Source organism: Mizuhopecten yessoensis, unplaced genomic scaffold (assembly GCF_002113885.1).
Source record: "Mizuhopecten yessoensis strain PY_sf001 unplaced genomic scaffold, ASM211388v2 scaffold8009, whole genome shotgun sequence".
In the NCBI taxonomy this organism is placed as follows: Eukaryota; Metazoa; Mollusca; class Bivalvia; order Pectinida; family Pectinidae; genus Mizuhopecten; species Mizuhopecten yessoensis.
The window spans coordinates 36,203-60,582 of record NW_018407333.1 but is presented as its reverse complement, the minus strand read 5'-3'; the positions used below and the strand labels follow the sequence as shown (position 1 = coordinate 60,582).

Below are 24,380 nucleotides of genomic sequence, written 5' to 3'. Positions count from 1 at the left end.
GATTAGTTTTAAAACAAATCATCTACGTGAGAAGTTAAATATCCTAATAAGGGACATTTTTTTTTTATTAAATTAGGAATTCCAAGTTAAATATTAGTTTACCTTGGTTAAGGCACTATTGTGAAATGAAATTGTGCCTGGGGCTGGTATTTCCTGATCGAGGGGCAGCCAAAGTATCTTACCTGTAGGTTTTTACCTTGAACTGATTTACCTGTATACGGATAGACAATGAACTGGATTAATTGACATGGACTTAATTGCCTTGAAATCACAGAATGTGACCTTGATCAGGTAAAGCACATCAGAATCCAATGTGACCACAGGTGAATGGTCAATGCATTATCACTGCCTAGATTCTCAGGTATATAGATATCATATTGAAAGAAATGTATCTGTCAGCGGGTGGTCATGTTGCCCTAACAACCTTTATAACGGACACTGAAGTTGTCTATATCTTAAACAAGGGACAGGTCATTACCACAAGGCCAGTTGTATGCCTGTTATTTAAATACCCCTAAGGCCTAGCTGCTGGTGTGGGGAACACACAGTAGGCCCATGGGAGAAGAGCTGTTACGTACATGTATGTGTAAGCCGTCATTTTTGTGTTTTTTTCCCTTCAGACTATTATGATAGTTGGAATATTTTTCACGTAATGCGGTTTATAATGATTTTTTTTTACAATTCGTTTCGACAAATATATATTCCGTAAAATTTTCGACCGAACGTTTCACAAACGCTTTTTAAATGGAAAGATGTAGATGCAAGTGCTACGGAAACGATACGGAAGTGCTACGGAAACGCTACGCAAGTGCTACGGAAATGGTACGGTAATGGTACGGAAGTACTACGGAAATGCTACGCAAGTGATACGCAAGTGCTACGCAAACGGTACGGAAATGCTACGCAAACGGTACGCTGAAAGTGGAACAGCGAACGTGTACGGGTCTGTATGACTCCCTTCACAACTCAAGTTTCGAAGTTAACCGAGGAAATGACTGCTCTCCAAAGTGACAATAAGGCTCTGTAGAGTACGGTAGAGCAGTTAGAATCTAAGGAAGATAATCTAGAATCCTCCCTTGAGGAGCTAGAGCAGTACGGGAGGAGGACTTCGTTACGTTTCCACGGAGTCCCAATGAAGCCAGAGGAGGCCCAAATGACCGACGACAAAGTAGTTGAGCTCTGTGTTACTAACCTTGGCATCCCCATCACCACAGAAGACATTAATAGGTCACATGTTATAGGTAAAGTGAGGAATGGTAAAGCTCAGATCATTTGTCGCCTGCGGAACTGGAAGGTCAAAAATTTAATTTTTCAGGCAAAAAGTAAATTGAAAGAATCCAGGCAAAACATTTTTATATCAGAGGACTTAACAGCTAATCGTCAGGCATTAATTAAAAGTCTAGGCAAGGCCAGAAAAGCAAAGAACATTTACTCTTACTGGACAAACGACGGACGTGTCTTCTATAAAGTTGCACAGGACTCGCCCAAAATACTCGTCAAGACACACAATGACATATCGGACCTTGTACCAGAGGGCCATTGAGTGACTGTCATGTTTACACAGTAAACACAGCCAAAAAATGACTTGACATTCTGTACATAATGTCAGTTCATTAAAATAGTTATACATATATCATACAAAAAAAACACCACCCAATCCATTTCCATCCATGGTTGGCATAATAAATATTACATGCATGCTACTAATGTATGTATTTAAATATGTATAAATAGGTGCACGCGTGTGAGCATATTTTGTACGTGTGTTTATGTGTGGATTACATACATATAGAAGCCTGTGTATAACCATAAGTGTATGTGTATATACTCTGTGTATGTTCGGGTGAGATATTTAATTTCATTTAATTTCATATACATGCACGAGTATTTAAATACTATATATAATATAATATATGTGAACGTTTACTTGTATGCATAGCAAATTAAATAGTACATGCATGCTGCTTATGTATGTATGTATGTATGTATGTATGTATGTATGTATGTATGCAAGCATGCTTGTATATATATATATATGTATGTGTATATTCGTGTATGTCCATGTACTTACTCCTTACTGAAAGGCAAATCAGTTTTGAAAATAAATAACTTATACAGTGTATGTATAAATAGGTGTACGTGCATGTGTATTTGTAAAATGAATTATTTGTGTTTTTTCAAATTCATGCATGAGTCTTTCAATATTAGGGGTTGTAAATACGTTGTTATATATACATGTATGTGTGTGTTTCATGTTTGTTCTAGTTGATAAGTTGCATGCGAATAATGAACACATCGACACTGGTAATGTGAATATTGTACAATAATACATATCGTCATTGATAAATCCCATTTTTTTCGTATTTTTGTATTGCTAAAACCATGAAACCGCTGCTGAATCATCAGCCATGTTTACTCTTTAAATTCTTCTTTCTACTACTTCTCTGTTATCTCCCCTGTCAACTTTCTCTCTGTTTACCCTATCTTGACCTTAGATCGACTACTTGGCACGTGCAGTCATTCATGCGTACATACAAAGAAGTTCTTTTCTTTGACAGGTGTTACATGTATATGTTTTCTTTAGACGCTCCCGGGGGGAATCCTGTGCAATATGTTGTTTTTGATAATGGTTAATCGGTGATATGTCAGCAATATCGCACAGGATTTCAATCGGTTGCTTTTATAATATAGCTTATGGAGGATCATGTTTTAAAAAAATACGTAGTGTAATACACATAAATACTGATTATATATCGAATGAACACATATTTTACAAAACTCTTTTTATATCTAGTGTTAAAGCAAGCGTAGCATCTTTCATGTTGATGTGCTTACAGTCACAGTTTCAAAACATAAATTTTTGCCATATTTTGTTGTTATTACTTATATTGGACATGGATGTAGAAACTAATCCAGGTCCATCAGTAAATGAATTATCTCTATTTCATTTGAATGTTAGAAGTATAAGGAATAAATTAGAATATATTGAAAATATTACAAATGAATTCAATATTTTATGTATGACTGAAACACATTTGGATGAGTATGTACCTACTTCTGAACTAGTTCTACCGGGTTTTGTGGAACCATTTAGAAAAGACAGAAATTTCTCCGGTGGTGGTATCTTAGTATATTATTCTGTTTCCTTAAAATGTGTCCGGAGGAATGATCTCGAATTTCTGGATGGAGAAATAATTTGGATACAGGTAGAATTAGGTCACAATAGTGTATTAATATGTACCGTTTATAGACCAGAAAATTCACGTCACCCTTTTTGGGAGAATTTTAAGTATTCGATTGAAAAAGCTTTAGAAATTACTTCGAATGTTATTATTGTTGGTGATATAAATGTAGATATGCTAACGTTATCACGTAATCATATTTTACACCAAGTCATGTTGGAAATGGACTTAACTAACGTTATTAATGAGCCGACTAGGCGTGGAACAACCAGAAATAGTTTACTTGATCCTATTTTATTAACTGACCCTACCAAATGTACTGATTCGTATGTAATTCCGATTGATCGTAATATAAGTGATCATGATGCATGTATTGCATTTTTGTCTATACCTGTTAATCTCTCTTGTACCTACACTCGAGAAATTTGGGCCTATAAACATGCCGATTTTAATAGGTTAAATTTTTTAATAGAAACTTTTGAGTGGCCTACATTTTTTCAAAACTTTATTTCCGTTAATGTAGCATGTGTTGAATTTACTGAACAATTTTTGAAACTTGCTAAAGAATGTATACCCAAAAAAACAGTTTATATAAGACCTCGTGATAAATTATGGATGAATTCCCAATTAAGAAAAGCTTTTCAGTTACGAGACCGGTTACATAACGCCGTTAAACGTGTTAAGTCCATATCCAACTTAGAGAAATTTAAAAGACAAAGAAATAAGGTTAATAATATGAAAAAATATGCAAGAGAAATGTTTTATAATAGTGTTGGTGATATTATAGATAATCTTAATACCAGTAATCCTAAGTCATATTGGAGACTAGTGCGTAAATTATTAAAACAGTCGGGTTCTCAGGAGGTTATTCCACCTCTAGTTAATCCTTGCAATGCAAATATTGAATATGATGATGATAAGAAAGCAAATATTCTAAATAATTATTTTAGCTCTATCTCAAACATAGATGATATTGGCAAATCTTTACCCAGTTTTGATTCCAGAACTGATTCTGTACTTGATTCTATTGTGGTTGAAAGTGATGAAATATGTGATATTTTGAAAATTCTGAAATTAGGAAAAGCATCTGGTCATGATACTATAAGTCATCATATGCTAAAATTTACAGCGAATTCTATATGTAAGCCATTGTCAATTCTTTTTAATATGTCACTAAATTCTAAAATATTCCCTGAAATATGGAAACATGGTATTATTTTACCTCTGTTCAAAAAGGGTGATAGACACTTGGTGTCAAATTACCGACCAATTACTTTGTTGTCTTGTATAGGTAAGGTTTTTGAAAGGGTTGTATTTAAACACATCTATAATTTTTTCCTTGATCATTCTTTATTTTACGAAAAACAATCTGGTTTTATGATTCATCATTCCACTGTCCATCAGCTAATAGAAATTTACCATAATATATGTTGTTCATTAGAAGAAAAAAAACATACTTGTCTAATTTTTTGTGATATATCGAAGGCTTTTGACCGAGTTTGGCATAGGGGTCTTTTACATAAATTACATGCTTATGGTATTAGAGATGGTTTACTACATTGGTTTAAAAATTACATTTCAAACAGACAACAACAGGTTCTTGTTAAAGGTGTGTATTCTAATATAGGTTACACAAATGCTGGTGTACCACAAGGAAGTGTGTTAGGTCCTCTGTTATTTTTGGTTTATATTAATGATATTGTTGATAATTTAAATTGTATTTCACGCTTATTTGCTGATGATACCTCTTTGATGTATTCTTCGTCTTCTCATGCTGATATTGAAATGTGTGTAAACAGAGATTTGGAAAAACTTGACAAATGGTCACGGGACTGGCTTACTAAATTTAATCAACAGAAAACTGATGTGTTATTTATATCTAATTCGCGAAATATACTTCCTTTACAGATTTGTTTTGGTACTGAGACTCTGAATTGTGTTGAAAGTCATAAACATTTAGGCGTAATATTTAGTGCAGATGCAAAATGGTCTTTACATATTTCCGAAATTCAAAAAACATGCATGAAAAAGGTATCAGTACTACGAAAGTTTAAATTACTGTTGAGTAGGAAAACTTTGTTAAGAATATATAAAGTATTTGTGTTGCCTGTGTTGGAATATGCCTGTGAAGTTTGGGATGGTTGTTCTCTGGCAGATCTAACTAAACTTGAACAAGTTCAGCTTGAAGCAGCAAGAATTATTACTGGCCTACCCTCTTTTTCTAGTAAACAATCACTTTATCAAGAATCCCAACTTGAACCTCTATCTGAAAGAAGAAAACTTAAGAAACTTTCCCTAATGTACAAACTCCATAATAAACAAACACCTTCTTATTTAACTAACATTCTTCCTCCTAAAGTATGCGAACGCAATAGCTACAACTTGAGAAATACTGAAAACTACACTGTTCCCAATTTCCGTCTGTCTAGTTCATTCCAATCCTTTATTCCTTCTTCTATAAGACTATGGAACGATTTACCAAATACTGTCAGAGAGCAGCCATCCGTTAACATTTTTAAATCATCGATTAAGCGTAACCAAGGTTACTTGTTGCCTATTTTTTTTCATGTAGGAAATCGAAAACTAAATATTTTACATACACGATTGCGTCATTCATGTAGTAGTTTAAATTATGATTTGTATAGAGTTAATATTGTAGGTGATCCAATGTGTGCATGTGGAAATGAGTGTGAAAATGCAGTCCATTACTTTTTTGATTGTATGCTGTATATCAGACAAAGACAAATTTTGATTGATGATATCTCACGTTATTGTAATATTTCTCTAAATGTTATTATGTACGGTTCTCCAAATTTGTCAGATGAAGACAATGAAAATATCTTCCATATAGTCCAAACCTACATTAAAAATAGTAACAGATTTTAAGGTCAGTAGTATTATCCTATCATCTCTCTTTCTTATTCTTCTAAATTTCTTTTCTTCCCTTTTCCCTTCCTTTCTTCTTTGTTCATATATATTATAAATATATTTGTTGTTGTTGTCATGTAATCAATATAATGAAATGTATGGGAGAGGGCGTTTCTAAGTTGAGATAACTTGTGCCTAATCCTTTTTGTTGAATGACAAATAAAAAATGTTTAAATCACAACATATCAAACGACAAGGAGCGCATTAGGAAACAACATCACCAAAGAATGCATAGACAACGACGTGCAAGCGGCCAGTATTATTATTACAAACTACCCTCTTAGTATATCGGCGGAATAGAATCACTTACCTCATTCTTTTATTATACCGTTAGCTAATGTATTATTGTGAATTGTCTACGTATTAACTATCATTTGTAGTTCAAACACGGACGCAATACCACCTGCTACAGCACCGACACACTCACTTCCTACACGAAAAATAAGTTCATCACAGTTTAATACCACACTCGAAAACATTGTAAATATGCCTAGGATTTTATATTGTAAACAACGCATGTTGTAACTATTTATCGATTTAAGATATGTTTTATGCATAAGATTATTAAGGAAAATGAAAATACATGATTAAAAAAAAGCAGAAAAGAGGAGAAAAAAAGAGAGAAATAAACCCAAAGAAACAGCGTCGCCGAGAGAGAGAGAGAGAATACCTGAAATCAGAAGGTAAAAGTTAGAAACAAGGGGAGCTAATTCCGTCGGTAAATGCCATATTGATGACGTCACACGCAATACACATCCCTATTGAAAACAATTTACAAGTAATAGCGATTTTCATTTCTGTATGCGTTCTTTCTCGTTCTACAAGGGTTCGCAGGTCCGTCAAGCATCACAGAGAGAGAGACCGTCCATGGAAGCGATACCTGAAATCAGAAGGTAAAAAGTCAGAAACAAGGGGAGTTAATTCCGTCAAAATGACGTCACACTAAATATACACACTTATTGGAAAACAGGGAGAGTACGAAAACAGGGTCAATAATCCGGTGAGTAACTCAAAATTGATGACGTCACAATCAAAACACACATGATGGATGTGGGGCCGTAGGTTCATGGGAACGAGATGGCGATTCAAATATGGCAGCCGTCCTTAGCAACCCCAGCCCACATACACATGTATACATCAGGTAATGACTGCGACCCTCTGATACAAAATAAAAGGCTTACCTGAATGGACGCAGGAACAACATCTACTCGTACAGATTTCATGGAATGTTTCTAGGTTAAACTGGTGAAGTATTTAATTTACTTGTTACCATTTAAAATACGACGTATGGACGTGACTTTAAAGAATCGATGCATGATGATGCAGAAAAAAAAGATAAAAAATGTTTTGTACCGAATAACTTTTTTTTTTACAGTGTCCTCATCAGTGCAATATAAAAACTGTCTGCATTGTTCCACAACACAAGCAGCTAAGCTACACGTATAAGGGAAAAGCGGCTGTTTACAAAACCTCTCTGCTACAATAGATAATTAATAGGGTAAAACTTCCTTAAGCTATATCAGGCGGTATTTTTAGTTCTGATTTGTTAGTCAGTCCTAAGATAGATATCCCAGCAGACGTTTCCTGTTACTGTCCTAACAGAAACACTATCTCTGTCTGGTTATTCACAATTTTTCTTAAGCTTCCATAAAAATATGCTTCCATCAATCCTAATAGAAACGTGTGGATGATTTGCTGTATTTCGTTTCCTAATAATTGAATTACATATAACAATAACAATTGAAAGTACCCGTCCATGTTGCCATTTGTATTATTACCTTTCTGGATTAAAGCTTTCCGGTTTTTCCCAAACATCCGGATCATGATGCAAAAAATCTACTGGCACAATCACCATCATCCCAGTTGGAATCGTAAGGTTCTTTATCTTTGTAGTTTTGACGCATGTTCTAGTAAATCTATCATGACAAATATCAAATGATATGAATAAATTGGTTCTACACAAACTAAAGATGAAATTATTTTTTTAGTCTATGTATAGATATACAGTTTTCTTTATTTCTTATTTTTTCTTTCTTCTTTTATAAACAAATTAACAATCTTGCATAAATGTTAAACGGAAAGAAAAAATAATTCCACAAAAAAACGATGTTATACACATTACGTACATATAAGTTTGCATGTGTGTCTGTTTGTTTGTCGTTCCACAATGCTACTCTTATAACGAAACTGCAGGTAATTGTTTGTGTACGCACCTCACAAACGGAGGGTGCAAACGCAGGACTTCACTAAGACACATATCAAGGTATCGAAGTTTCGTGAGGTTTTCGTAGTCAATCCGTCCCTACAACGAACAAATTGAGTCTTAATGGAAATAACACACCTCAAAACTGAAACAGCCTGCTTTTATTCCACTCTACCTGACGAGACACACTATTGGGAATCAAATGCTTGATTTTCATTTCATCCTAATAGCGGTAAGGACTTAATGCTTAGTAAGTTGAATTCGTTAAATTTTCTCATTCAAGTATCGCTACAATAAAAACTTCCAAACAAGATCATCCAGAATATCCACACGGAATATGAATATTTTTATATAATGAGTCCTAAAAAAGTCATTTCTCAATTAAAACCCATGTTTTAAATAACATTTCATACAAACTCCCATACAAACCAAAAGGGTATAGTATTTGATACGTAGTACATTGATAACGTACACAGCTGTGTGCTTACATACGCTTTCCCCTATACGTACCGACCCGAAAACTGTTTTTATTTCCTGGCGCAGCTTCTCTTGACATTCTGGATTCGTAGCGAGGTGATATGCATTCATGGTGAGAGTTATATTGGTTGTGTCGTAGCCCGCAACAAAAAACAATATTGTGTTCGCCAGGATGTCGTTGAACGTTAGACCTGAGATGAAATTATCCGAAAACATTAGCATTTTCTCATACTTATTGCAATGTATATCTGTAGAATAAAACATATATTTGGAATACGCACGTGATCGAAGCGACATGACATGATTAATATGGGTGATATGTTGCATTTAAAAATGACACGGACAATTTAAATACCCGTATCTCTTTCACTATCACAAAGATAAAAACAGTTTCTTTTGAAAAAGTAAAAGAATTTGTTCTCCAAGATATCAATCCCTCTGCAATTTACATTATTATAAGTTAGTATTTCAATTAAATAAATAAGTCATAAACTGACGACGGGAACCTATTTTTATATTAATGAGGTTCGTCAAACTGGGGTTGGAGGTTTACAAATATTATTCCGAGCAGTCAAGCGAACAAGTTGATACGTTAGTCTACACTTTGTTTATTACAAAAAACGTCCAACATTATGTTGTTAATCTATAATAAAACGTTATCATATGGTGTTTAAAATGAAGCCAAACTTTTCTTATTTTGTAAGGGTAAACCTTTATTAAAATGCTTGTCTCCTCCGTCCAATTCTCTTCCATCTTCCTGAGCATCAACCATTAAACGAAGGAAATCTTTTTGATCTACCTGAAACAGCAAACACTAAATATACATACTATGCTGGTCAACAAAACAAATGTTTACATATAATGTAAAAGTACTCAAGACATCATTTTGCCATTTTTTTAGTGCTTTTTTTAGATATTTTCTTATTTACCTAGTTTCACCTTTGAAATTTAATTTTGGCAAACACCTAATCAACTTGTGATCGGTTCATGAATTTTGAAGCTTGTCATTGCTTAATTTTCATTTCATTTCAACAAATTTTATTCATGATGTTGTATGAATTGGATCGAACAACAGCATTTGTATAAATATTATAATTTATAATGAAATGAATCATACGGTAAAGGGGAGATAACTCTAACTGATTATGAAAGTTCACTTGTCAAGCTGTTCTACTTCTTAACCTCGCCAGAGTAATGAGTGAGTTTTAGACATAATCCTTTACTAGATCCTCCCTGGGAGTTCAAAATCCTTACAGAGTGACTCATAGATAATTGACTATTAGGCATATATACATTAAATATTATGAATATTAATATTCACATTATAATACGTTAAGAATATAATTATATAACTACTTGTTATTAATTACAAAATACAAGTCCATGTTGATTTAAGGGGTGAGTATGTCATATTCACACTGTGTTTATAGTAAGCGCTTAATGATATTTATAACCATAAGCATGTTTGCTGTTAATGTTTACAATATTAGATTATTAGTACATTATAATTTAAGTTGATATAGATAATTCTAGTTATATAAATCTTTTTGAGTTCACAATAAAGGTTGAGACACTCTCTAGGATGTTTGTATTGGTTTCATTGTCACATTGGTTACAACCATTTAGTAAAGTATGTAGAGTATAGTGCGAGTGATTATCATTGAATAGAGTAGCAGAGAGTAATTGTCTGTGATTGTTGTATCTAGCACAGTCAAAGAAGTAATGATAGCTTGTTTCCTGTATATAACCACACTCACATGAAGCAGATTCTAATAGATGGTCATTAGAGAGATCAAAGTTTAAGTTGCTAGCTTTATTTCTAATTTGACATTGTATAATATTGATTTTTCTCAAGACATCGTTTTGCCGTTTGTTTTGTTGATTTTGTTTACATAATTTCTTATTTACTTAGTTTCACATTTGAAATTAAATTTTGGCAAACAGCTTATCAACTTGTGATTGGTTCGTGGATGTTTGAAGCTTTGTCATTGCTTAATTTTTATAGGAGTAGCAGTCGTCTAGTGTCTGATAGTGGTAAGCTACCTCCTTTCTTCCTCTTCTTTCTTTCACCAGCTTTAATGTAAGTTTTCGAAAGTACGCTAGACTGTCTTTTGGTAAGACACAGACTCCAATTTTCATGAACAGACGTCTAAGAATTGGCAAGAGAACTGAAATGCCGAGAAGAATGTTAACAGACATGGTTAAATGAAATATTCCTATTACTGATATAAATATATGATTTTTTATATATCCTAAAGTGTATTATGTTTTCATTGTCCTATACATTTGTGAAAAGTCTGGGGGGAAAATCAGGAGCACGTAGACCTGTAAAGCATTAGAGCTTTCATTATCAAGCTTCAGACGTTTTAAACATAAGTACACATATATACCAATTATGACGCCTTTAAGAGAGGTATATAATTATCATTAAAATAGTCTATTCTATAGCGGGTTTAATGTCGTTATCAAATGGTCGCGCTTCCTTTTTCTTTCAGTGGCATTTTCCAAAAGTATTCAAAAACAAAATGAACATTGGAAATTTATTTTTACAAGTATCTAAATGTTCACTCAGTTATATTTTTTCTGTATTCCGTTGCATTGATGTGTTGTTTATATACACGGACCCTGGTGTTTACTGTGTTACTAATTTCTCCAATGTAATATTCTTTACATCCCGGACACATTATGACATTAATTAGATATTTGAGTAACAAGACATGCTGGAGTTTATAATCACTCTTTTTGTCCAATCTTGTAGGCTTTCCCTCCCGTGATATATTTTCATCTTCCACATTGCGTATCTCTGCACTTACAGCATGTATGTTCCAATTTCTCCTGATAGTGTGACTCGTATACAATTCTTAACAGGCTTTACAGATCTACTTGTTTCTGATAAAAAAATTTAAATAACTTTTTATATTTATATATATTGGCTTGTTCTGCTACTAATTACAAACATATAAATATGTAAATTGAAAAAACCTAAATGTCTAAATAAATTAAAGCACAAACTTCAAAATATTTGAAAAGTAGTCGACTTGAGTTGGTTTGTTCAACGCATCCCCTTGTCTGAGGATCCTCCTAAATACCTATGCTATGTATACATTAGAAAATACCTCGATGGTAACTTGCTGAACTAAACTGGCTATGAAAAGTCAGTGTTTACCATACTTACCATACATGTAATGAACATTTACATAGCTAGATTAGATGGCTGAATGAACAGACTTACTGACGAGTAGTATCGCAGGTGAAAAAAAGGAAACCCTCGCAAGTTTACTTCCGTAAAATATAAAGGGGTCGTTTTTATTACTCTGAGAATCCACGTGGATACCGAAAGCTGTGGAACTAATCACATCCATTGTGTATCCTCCAAATAACCTGTAAGATGTGAATAATTATATTTTGATGAGGGTGGTCCGCAATGTTACACTCATTTAATTATTCGACGCCAATCTAATTCTGATATAGTTACCGATGTAGAGATAATGAAAAGAAGACCAAAAATGATAATAAAAAAACCATCAAAAACATCGACTTTTATATCATACAGGGCAAAAAATGAAGCTCTTAAATACCGAATCAACTGCGTCATTTGAACACCGTGTTTTAAGGAAGCATGGTGTTCTATCAAGAAAGGGAAAGTTAAATACTTGAAAGGCAATATTTGGTTAGATAAACAGCCATGTCTTTTATGAAAGCGATATCACCTGTGTACTTCCACTTGACCACTATCCCCATGTTTAATGGCGTTCCGGGTCGTTTTTAACATGGTGTCACAAGCGTCCTGGATAAATGGAACGATCTAAATATGAATAGAAAATGTATTTTCAATAAGTACGTAAACCTGAAATCTGATACAGTAAAACGCGTGGCATATGGAGTATTAAATTCGCCATCAATATGATTACAGTTTTTCCAAATGACGTTTCTTTTATATTTTAATTTCAACGTAATTTTTTCAATATCTGTATATATAAGTCATTTCAAATGCCAATTCCTTAATAATACATCTAAGATGCATTAAATTGTATTGATATAAATAATGAGTTGCTTACGTTGACGGTGACATCATATCCATTTGACATTTGTGTGACCATGAACTTATATCATGTACCCCGCTAGAGATTAAAAACGTATGAAGTCAACTCGTGGGAGGTGGCAGTAACTAAGTAACCCTATTAGAAGGTGACAGTGTACAAGATTACCACAGAAGTCACCCAATAAAAGAGTAATAGTGCATAATGTATCCCCATTAAAGGGTGACAGGGTAAATACAGTTGTTTGACCCTTATTTCGTATTTACCTTGCGCATTTTACCAGCTGTAAATGTGGGAGACATTATACTCCTGGTTCGTTTCCATTGTTCCCCCTTCTGATGAAGGAGAGAATGTTCTATAGCTCCGACAAATCCATAAAGTGTCTGTAACAAATACATAGATGCTATTCAGCCTTTCAAATAAGCATTGATAAAATGAACACCTTGAAGATGTGTTAAAAATGTACAGAGTACCGACACTACAATGGATTTACTCGTCTATCCCGGACGATCTGCCCACACTGTCCGTGGCTCCACCTCCTCTGAATAAGTTAGTGTTTGCTTCCAAATTAAAATTTGCTCTGTGTTGTTTGTTAATATGTCTCTTTATATTTTTAACATTAGGTTTTTTTTATAAGTTTGTATTTCAAATGAAATTTATGTACTTTTGGAGTTAGTTTGTTGGTAATAAACTATGACAAAAATATAACCAACTCCATATAAGACCCAACTTCGACCGTAAACCACGTACATAAGCCTGCCGCTCTTCTGGTCTTGGTGCTAACAAGGGAAGTTCTGACTGATCTGTGAATAACCATGGAGTTGAATATTGGTTATATCGCCATCTGTTAAACCACTGTCTTTTACTGCCGCTTTCTTTGTGGGGAATGAATTTCTTCTGTTAAAACTACAAGCACGTGGATATAGCAATCCTCTAAATATTTCATACCTAAGGCGATAGGACAAACCGTTGATCATCAAAAGATCACTATCAATCATCATAATTATTTCAGTGAATGCACAAATGCAGAACACTTTGGATTATCACACCAAAAAAACATACATGTAGTAAATATATTCCATTATACTATGAAATACTGCTTTACTCCATTAATAAACTTATGTTACATGTATATACCTTTCTTTCAGAAAAGTTTGCAAACTGTTTCACGAGTATTTCCTGCAACATCTCTTTATCGGCGATCACAATGCACGGAGACAATAAGCCGTAATATCTGGAAAAAAAGAGATAAAATTATATCATTTACGCAAGTTTAGTGGGAGAAAAAGATTCAAAATATCATTTAAGACATTTTTAAAATCGTTTTCATAGTTTCAAAGATTTGCATATGTTTGACAGCTCTCCAAACCTCTTTGTATTTATCCTCGATCATTCTGGTTAAAAAGTAGTCTTCAATGCTCTCTTATCTAGATCATTATATTTTTTTTCAAAATCCTATTGATATACATGTATGTACATCTATATTGAATCATACCGACCTATTGAAGGTTAAACTGTTCGAATTCAAAGAAAGCATGAAGTCACAGAAGATAAACTTTAGACGGCCTAGTTGTTATGACCAAAATGTGATATATTTTAGAGGAGACTGTGTGGTTGTTGAGAGGAGACTGTGATGTTGTTAAAAAGTGACACGGGTATCATTAAGAGGAAACTGTTGTATCGTTAAAAGGAGACTGTTGTATCGTTAAGAGGAAAATGTTGTATCGTTAAGAGGAGACTGTTGTATAGTTAAGAGGAGGGTTGTATTGTTAAGAGAAGAGTGTTGTATCGTTTAGAGGAGAGTTTTGTATCGTTAAGAGGAGAATGCTGTATCGTTAAGAGGAGAGTGTTGTATCGATAAAAGGAAACTGTTGTATCGTTAAGAGGAGAGTGTTGTATCGATAAGAGGAAACTGTTGTATCGTTAAGAGGAGAGTGTTGTATAGTTAAGAGGAGAATGCTGTATCGTTAAGAGGAGAGTGTTGTATCGTTTAGAGGAGAGTGTTGTATCGTTAAGAGGAAACTGCTGTATCGTTAAGAGCAAAGTTTTGTATCGTTAAGAGTAGAATGTTGTATCGTTAAGAGGAGAATGTTGTATCGTTAAGAGGAGAATATTGTATCCTGGTATTGAAAAGAATGGACTATGGTATTCTAAAAAGAGACTGTGGTATTGTTAAAAGAAATCTGTGATATTATTAAGAGGACACTGGTATATTGTTAGGAGGGGGCAGTGGTATTGTTTAGAGGGAACTGTAATGATGTTAGGAGACTGTGGAATTGTTAAGAAAAGACTGCGATATTGTTAGGATGAGAATGTGATATTGTTAAGGGGAATCTGTGATATTGTAAAGGGGAATTTGTGATATTGTAAAGGGGAATCTGTGATATTGTAAAGGGGAATCTGTGGTATTGTCAAGAGGAGACTGTGATATTGTTAAGAGGACAGTGGTATTGTTAAGAGGAGACTGTAATATTGTTAGGAGGAGACTGTGGTATTGTTAGGAGACTGTAATATTGTTGTGTTGGAACATGTTGTATTGTTTGGCGGATACTGTGAAATTAATAAGAGGAGACTGTGATATTGTCAGGGGGAGAGAGACTGTGATATTTTCGAGACTGTGATATTGTAAAGAGGAGACTGTGATATTGTCAAAAGGAGACTGTGATATTGTCAAGAGGAGACTATGGTATTGTTAAGAGGAGACTGTGATATCATTAGGAAGAGACTGTGATAGTGCTAAGAGGAGACTGTTATATTGTCAAGAGGAGACTGTGACATTGTTAAGAGGAGACTGTGACATTGTTAAGAGGAGACTGTGACATTGTTAAGAGGAGACTGTGATATTGTTTAACGGAGACTGTGTTATCATTAAGAGGAGACTGTGATATTGTTAAGAGAATATTGTGATATTGTTAAGAGGAGACTGTTATATTGTTAAGAGGAGACTGTTACAATGTATATTGTTGAGAGGAGACTGTTATATTGTCAAGAAGAGACTGTGATATTGTTTAGCGGAGACGGTGTTATCATTAAGAGAAGACTGTGATATTGCTAAGAAGAGATTGTTATATTGTTAAGAGGAGACTGTTATATCGTTAAGAGGAGACTGTGATATTGTCAAGAGGAGACTGTAATATTGTTAAGAGGAGACTTTGATATTGTTAAGAGGAGACTGTGATATTGTTAAAAGGAGACTGTGATATTGTTAAGAGAAGACTGTGATATTGTTAAGAGGAGACTGTGATATTGTCAAGAGGAGACTGTGATATCATCAATAGGAGACTGTGATATTGCTAAGAGGAGACTGTGATATTGTTAAAAGGAGATTGCGATATTGTTAAAAGGAGACTGTGATATTTTCAAGAGAACACTGTTATAATGTCAAGAAGACACTGTGATATTGTTAAGAGGAGACTGTGATATTGTTAAAAGGAGACTGTGGTATTATAAAGAGGATACTGTGATATTGTCAAGAGGAGACTGAGCTATTGTCAAGAGAAGACTGTGATATTGTTAGGACGAGACTGTAATATTGTCAGGAAGACACTATGATATTGTTAAGAGGAGACTGTGATATCATTAGGACGAGACTGTGATATTGTTAAAAGAAGACTGGGATATTGTCAAGTGGAGATGGTGATATTGTTAAACGGAGACTGTGATATTGTCAAGAGGAGATTGTGATATTGTTAAGAGTAGACTGTGATATTGTCAAGAGGAGACTGTGATATTGTTAAAAGGAGATTGTGATATTGTCAAGAGGGGATTGTGATATTGTGAAAAAGGAGACTGTGATATTGTCAAGAGGAGATGGCGATATTGTTAAACGGAGACTGTGATATTGTCAAGAGGAGATTGTGATATTGTTAAAACGAGACTCTGATATTGGCAAGAGGAGATTGTGTTATTGTTAAGAGGAGATTGCGATATTGTTTAGAGCAGATGATGATATTGTTAAGAGGAGACTGTGATATTGTCAAGAGGAGACTGTGATATTGTCAATAGAAGACTGTGACATTGTCAAGAGGAGACTGTGATAGTGTAAAGAGGATACTATGATATTGTCAAGAGGAGATTGTTATATTGTCAAGATGAGACTGTGATATTGTTAAAAGGAGACTGTGATATTGTCAGTAGAAGACTGTTATATTGTCAAAAAGAGACTTTGATATTGTTAAGGGGAGACTGTGTTATAATAAAGATGAGACTGTGATATTGTCAAGAGGAGACTGTAATATTGTCAAGAGGAAACTGTGATATTGTTAAGAGAAGACTGTGACATTGTCAAGAGGAGACTGTGATAGTGTTAAGAGGAGACTGTGATATTGGTAAGAGCACACTGTGATATTGATATGAGGAGACTGTGATATTGGTAAGAGGAGATTGTGACATTGTCAAGAGGATACTGTGATAGTGTCCAGAGTAGACTGTTTTATTGTCAAGAGGAGATTGTGATATTGTTTAGATGATACTGTGATATTGTTAAAAGGAGACTGTGATATTGTCAATAGAAGACTGTGACATTGTCAAGAGGATACTGTGATATTGGTAAAAGGAGACTGTGATATTGTTAAAAGGAGACTGTTTTATTGTCAAGAGGAGATTGTGATATTGTTAAGATGATACTGTGATATTGTTAAAAGGAGACTGTGATATTGTCAATAGAAGACTGTGACATTGTCAAGAGGAGACTGTGATATTGTTAAGAGGAGACTGTGACATTGTTAAGGAGAGACTGTGTTATTATAAAGATCAGACTGTGATATTGTCAAGAGGAGACTGTGATATTGTCAAGAGGAGATTGTGATATTGTCAATTGAAGACTGTGACATTGTCAATAGAAGACTGTGACATTGTCAAGAGGAGACTGTGACATTGTCAAGAGGAGACTGTTATATTGTCATGAAGAGACTGTGATATTGTTAAGAGGAGGCTGTGATATTGTTAAGGGGAGACTATGTTATTATAAAGATCAGACTGTGATATTGTCAAGAGGAGACTGTGATATTGTCAAGGGGAGATTCTGATATTGTTAAAAGGAGACTGTGATATTGTCAAGAGGAGATTGTGTTATTGTTAAAAGGAGACTGTCATATTGTCAAGAGGAGATTGTGATATTGTTAAGAGGAGACTGTGACATTGTCAATAGAAGACTGTGACATTGTCAAGAGGAGACTGTGACATTGTCAAGAGGAGACTGTTATATTGTCATGAAGAGACTGTGATATTGTTAAGAGGAGACTGTGATATTGTTAAGGGGAGACTGTGTTATTATAAAGATCAGACTGTGATATTGTCAAGAGGAGACTGTGATATTGTCAAGAGGAGATTGTGATATTGTTAAAAGGAGACTGTGGTATTGTTAAGTGGAGACTGTGGTATTGTTTGGTGGAGACTGTGACATTGTCAAGAGGAGACTGTGATATCATTAAGAGGAGACTGTGATATCATTAAGAGGAGAATGTGACATTGTTAAGAAGAGACTGTGACATTGTTAAGAGGAGACTGATATTGTTAAGAGGAGACTTTGACATTGTCACGAGGAGACTGTGATATTGTTTAGTGGAGACTGTGATATTGTTAAAAGGAGATTGTGATATTGTCAAGAGGAGACTTTGACATTGTCAAGTGGAGAATGTGACATTGTCAAGAGGAGACTTTGACATTGTCAAGTGGAGAATGTGATATTGTCAAGAGGAGACTGTGATATTGTTAAAAGGAGATTGTGATATTGTCAAGAGGAGACTGTAGTATTGTTAAGAGGAGACTGTGGTATTGTCGAGAGGGATTGTGATATTGTCAAGAGGAGACTGTGATATTGTCAAGAGGAGACTGTGGTATTGTCGAGAGGAGATTGTGATATTGTTAAAAGGTGACTGTGATATTGTTAAAAAGAGACTGTGATATTGTCAAGAGGAGATTGTTATATTGTCAAGTGGTGACTGTGATATTGTTAAGAGGAGATTGTGTTATTGTTAAGAGGAGACTGTCCTATTGTCAAGAGGAGATTGTGATATTGTTAAGAGAAGACTGTGACATTGTCAAGAGGATACTGTGATATTGTCAAGAGGAGACTGTGATATTGTCAAGTGGAGACTGTGATATTGTCAAGAGGAGATTGTGTTATTGTTAAGAGGACACTGTGATATTGTCAATAGGATACTGTGATATTGTCAAGAGGAGACTGTGATATTGTCAAGTGGAGACTGTGATATTGTCAAGAGGAGATTGTGTTATTGTTAAGAGGACACTGTGATATTGTCAATAGGATACTGTGATATTGTCAAGAGGAGACTGTGATATTGTCAAGAGGAGACTGTGATATTGTCAAGAGGAGATTGTGATATTGTTAAGAGGAGACTGTGATATTGTCAAGAGGAGACTGTGATATTGTCAAGAGGAGACTGTGATATTGTCAAGAGGAGACTGTGATATTGTCAAGAGGAGACTGTGATATTGTCAAGAGGAGACTGTGATATTGTCAAGAGGAGACTGTGATATTGTCAAGAGGAGACTGTGATATTGTCAAGAGGAGACTGTGATATTGTCAAGAGGAGACTGTGATATTGTCAAGAGGAGACTGTGATATTGTCAAGAGGAGACTGTGATATTGTTAAGAGGAGACTGTGATATTGTTAAGAGGAGACTGTGATATTGTTAAGAGGAGACTGTGATATTGTCAAGAGGAGACTGTGATATTGTTAAGAGGAGACTGTGATATTGTTAAGAGGAGACTGTGATATTGTCAAGAGGAGACTGTGATATTGTTAAGAGGAGACTGTGATATTGTTAAGAGGAGACTGTGATATTGTTAAGAGGAGACTGTGATATTGTTAAGAGGAGACTGTGATATTGTTAAGAGGAGACTGTGATATTGTTAAGAGGAGACTGTGATATTGTTAAGAGGAGACTGTGATATTGTTAAGAGGAGACTGTGATATTGTTAAGAGGAGACTGTGATATTGTTAAGAGGAGACTGTGATATTGTTAAGAGGAGACTGTGATATTGTTAAGAGGAGACTGTGATATTGTCAAGAGGAGACTGTGATATTGTTAAGAGGAGACTGTGACATTGTCAAGAGGAGACTGTGATATTGTTAAGAGGAGACTGTGATATTGTTAAGAGGAGACTGTGATATTGTCAAGAGGAGACTGTGATATTGTTAAGAGGAGACTGTGATATTGTTAAGAGGAGACTGTGATATTGTCAAGAGGAGACTGTGATATTGTTAAGAGGAGACTGTGATATTGTTAAGAGGAGACTGTGATATTGTTAAGAGGAGACTGTGATATTGTTAAGAGGAGACTGTGATATTGTTAAGAGGAGACTGTGATATTGTTAAGAGGAGACTGTGATATTGTTAAGAGGAGACTGTGATATTGTTAAGAGGAGACTGTGATATTGTTAAGAGGAGACTGTGATATTGTTAAGAGGAGACTGTGATATTGTTAAGAGGAGACTGTGATATTGTTAAGAGGAGACTGTGATATTGTCAAGAGGAGACTGTGATATTGTTAAGAGGAGACTGTGACATTGTCAAGAGGAGACTGTGATATTGTTAAGAGGAGACTGTGATATTGTCAAGAGGAGACTGTGATATTGTCAAGAGGAGACTGTGATATTGTTAAGAGGAGACTGTGATATTGTTAAGAGGAGACTGTGATATTGTTAAGAGGAGACTGTGATATTGTTAAGAGGAGACTGTGATATTGTTAAGAGGAGACTGTGATATTGTTAAGAGGAGACTGTGATATTGTTAAGAGGAGACTGTGATATTGTTAAGAGGAGACTGTGATATTGTTAAGAGGAGACTGTGATATTGTTAAGAGGAGACTGTGATATTGTTAAGAGGAGACTGTGATATTGTTAAGAGGAGACTGTGATATTGTTAAGAGGAGACTGTGATATTGTTAAGAGGAGACTGTGATATTGTTAAGAGGAGACTGTGATATTGTTAAGAGGAGACTGTGATATTGTTAAGAGGAGACTGTGATATTGTTAAGAGGAGACTGTGATATTGTTAAGAGGAGACTGTGATATTGTTAAGAGGAGACTGTGATATTGTTAAGAGGAGACTGTGATATTGTTAAGAGGAGACTGTGATATTGTTAAGAGGAGACTGTGATATTGTTAAGAGGAGACTGTGATATTGTCAAGAGGAGACTGTGATATTGTTAAGAGGAGACTGTGATATTGTTAAGAGGAGACTGTGATATTGTTAAGAGGAGACTGTGATATTGTTAAGAGGAGACTGTGATATTGTTAAGAGGAGACTGTGATATTGTTAAGAGGAGACTGTGATATTGTTAAGAGGAGACTGTGATATTGTTAAGAGGAGACTGTGATATTGTTAAGAGGAGACTGTGATATTGTTAAGAGGAGACTGTGATATTGTTAAGAGGAGACTGTGATATTGTTAAGAGGAGACTGTGATATTGTCAAGAGGAGACTGTGATATTGTCAAGAGGAGACTGTGATATTGTTAAGAGGAGACTGTGATATTGTTAAGAGGAGACTGTGATATTGTCAAGAGGAGACTGTGATATTGTTAAGAGGAGACTGTGATATTGTTAAGAGGAGACTGTGATATTGTTAAGAGGAGACTGTGATATTGTTAAGAGGAGACTGTGATATTGTTAAGAGGAGACTGTGATATTGTTAAGAGGAGACTGTGATATTGTTAAGAGGAGACTGTGATATTGTTAAGAGGAGACTGTGATATTGTTAAGAGGAGACTGTGATATTGTTAAGAGGAGACTGTGATATTGTTAAGAGGAGACTGTGATATTGTTAAGAGGAGACTGTGATATTGTTAAGAGGAGACTTTGACATTGTCAAGAGGTGACTGTGACATTGTTAAGAGGAGACTGTGATATTGTTAAGAGGAGACTGTGACATTGTTAAGAGAAGACTGTGATATCATTAAGAGGAGACTGTGACATTGTTAAAAGGAGACTCTGATATTGTTAAGAGGATACATTGACACTGTCAAGACGAGACTGTGATATTTTTAAGAGGAGATTGTGATATTGTTAAGTGGAGACTGTGGTATTGTTTAGTTGAGACTGTGACATTGTTAAAAGGAGAATGTGACATTGTTAAAAGGAGAATGTGACATTGTCAAGAGGAGACTGTGACATCATAAAGAGGAGACTGTGACATTGTTAAGAGGAGACTGTGACATTGTTAAGAGGAGACTGTGATATTGTTAAGAGGAGACTGTGATATTGTTAAGAGGAGACTTTGACATTGTCAAGAGGAGACTGTGATATTGATAAGAGGAGACTATGATATTGTTAAGAGGAGACTTTGACATTGTCAAGAGGAGAATGTGATATTGTTAAGAGAAGACTGTGATATTGTCAAGAGGATACTGTGATATTGTCAAGAGGAGACTTTGATATTGTTAAAAGGAGAATGTGATAGTGTCAAGAGGAGATTGTGTTATTGTTAAGAGGAGACTGTGATATTGTCAAGATAAGATTGTGATATTGTTAAAAGGTGACTGTGATATTGTTAAAAAGAGACTGTGATATTGTCAAGAGAAGATTGTGATATTGTTAAGAGGAGACTTTGACATCGTCAAGAGGATAATGTGACATTGTCAAGATGAGACTGTGATATCATTAAGAGGAGATTGTGATATTGTTAACTGGAGACTGTGGTATTGTTTAGTGGAGACTGTGACTTTGTTAAAAGGAGAATGTGACATTGCTAAAAGGAGAATGTGACATTGTCAAGAGGAGACTGAGATATCATTAAGAGGAGACTATGACATTGTTAAGAGGAGACTGTGACATTGTTAAAAGGAGACTGTGATATTGTTAAGTGGAGACTGTGACATTGTCAAGAGGAGACTGTGATATCATTAAGAGGAGATTGTGATATTGTTAACTGGAGACTGTGGTATTATTTAGTGGAGACTGTGACTTTGTTAAAAGGAGAATGTGACATTGTTAAAAGGAGACTGTGATATTGTTAAGTGGAGCCTGTGATATTGTCAATAGGAGACAGTGATATTGTGAAGAGGAGACTGTGATATTGTTAAGTGGATACTGTGACATTGTCAAGAGGAGACAGTGATATCATTAAGAGGAGACTGTGATATTTTTAAGTGGAGAATGTGACATTGTCAAGTGGAGACTGTGATATCATTAAGAGGAGACTGTGACATTGTTAAGAGGAGACTGTGATATTGTTAAGTGGAGACTGTGATATTGTCAATAGGAGACAGTGATATTGTGAAGAGGAGACTGTGATATTGTTAAGGGGAGATTGTGATATTGTTTAGTGGAGACTGTGACATTGTTAAAAGAAGACTGTGATATTGTCAAGAGGAGACTTTGACATTGTCAAGTGGAGAATGTGATATTGTCATGAGGAGACTGTGATATCATTAAGAGGAAAATGTGACATTGTAAAAGGAGCATGTGACATTGTCAAGAGGAGACAGTGATATCATTAAGAGGAGACTGTGATATTGTTAAGAGGAGAATGTGACATTGTCAAGAGGAGACTGTGATATCATTAAGAGGAGACTGTGACATTGTTAAGAGGAGACTGTGATATTGTTTAGTGGAGACTGTGATATTGTCAATAGGAGACAGTGATATTGTTAAGAGGAGACTGTGATATTGTTAAGAGGAGATTGTGATATTGTTCAGTGGAGACTGTGACATTGTTAAAAGAAGACTGTGATATTGTCAAGAGGAGAGTTTGACATTGTCAAGAGGAGACTGTGATATTGTCAAGTGGAGACTGTAATAGTGGTAAGAGGAGACTGTGATATTGTTAAAAGGAGACTTTGACATTGTCAAGAGGAGAATGTGATACTGTCAAGAGGATACTGTGATATTGTCAAGAGGAGACTGTGATATTGTTAAAAGGAGACAGTGATATTGTTAAGTGGAGACTGTGATATTGTCAATAGGAGACAGTGATATTGTTAAGAGGAGACTGTGATATTGTGAAGAGGAGACTGTGATATTGTCAAGTGGAGACTGTGATATTGTCAAGAGGAGATTGTGGTATTGTCGAGAGGAGATTGTGATATTGTTAAAAGGTGACTGTGATATTGTTAAAAAGAGACTGTGATATTGTCAAGAGGACATTGTTATATTGTCAAGTGGTAAATGTGATATTGTTAAGAGGAGATTGTGTTATTGTTAAGAGGAGACTGTCATATTGTCAAGAGGAGATTGTGATATTGTTAAGAGGAGACTGTGACATTGTCAAGAGGATACTGTGATATTGTCAAGAGGAGACTGTGATATTGTCAAGAGGATACTGTGATATAGTCAAGAGGAGACTGTGATATTGTCGAAAGGAGATTGTGATATTGTTAAAAGGTGACGGTGATATTGTTAGGAGGAGACTGTGATACTGTCAAGAGGAGATTGTGATATTGTTAAAAGGTGACTGTTATATTGTTAAAAAGAGACTGTGATATTGTCAAGAGAAGATTGTGTTATTGTTAAAAGGTGACTGTGATATTGTTAAAAAGAGACTGTGATATTGTCAAGAGAAGATTGTGATATTGTAAAGAGGAC

The 24,380-nt window shown here is 34.9% G+C and overlaps 1 protein-coding gene across 1 annotated transcript in view; it reads right to left on the bottom strand.

Moving 5' to 3' along the window:
* Positions 1–14,064, bottom strand: part of LOC110454672 (cytochrome P450 3A29-like) — a gene marked incomplete at its 5' end in the record, with an annotated part of 26,396 nt that extends 12,332 nt beyond the window's left edge. The window contains 8 exons of the mRNA XM_021504315.1: positions 7,889–8,026; positions 8,324–8,412; positions 8,824–8,981; positions 9,502–9,589; positions 12,027–12,171; positions 12,501–12,595; positions 13,097–13,213; positions 13,968–14,064. Of these exons, the coding sequence (XP_021359990.1) occupies positions 7,889–8,026; positions 8,324–8,412; positions 8,824–8,981; positions 9,502–9,589; positions 12,027–12,171; positions 12,501–12,595; positions 13,097–13,213; positions 13,968–14,064 (927 nt within the window). The remainder of the gene's footprint in view (positions 1–7,888; positions 8,027–8,323; positions 8,413–8,823; positions 8,982–9,501; positions 9,590–12,026; positions 12,172–12,500; positions 12,596–13,096; positions 13,214–13,967) is intronic.
* Positions 14,065–24,380: the final 10,316 nt, after the last annotated feature.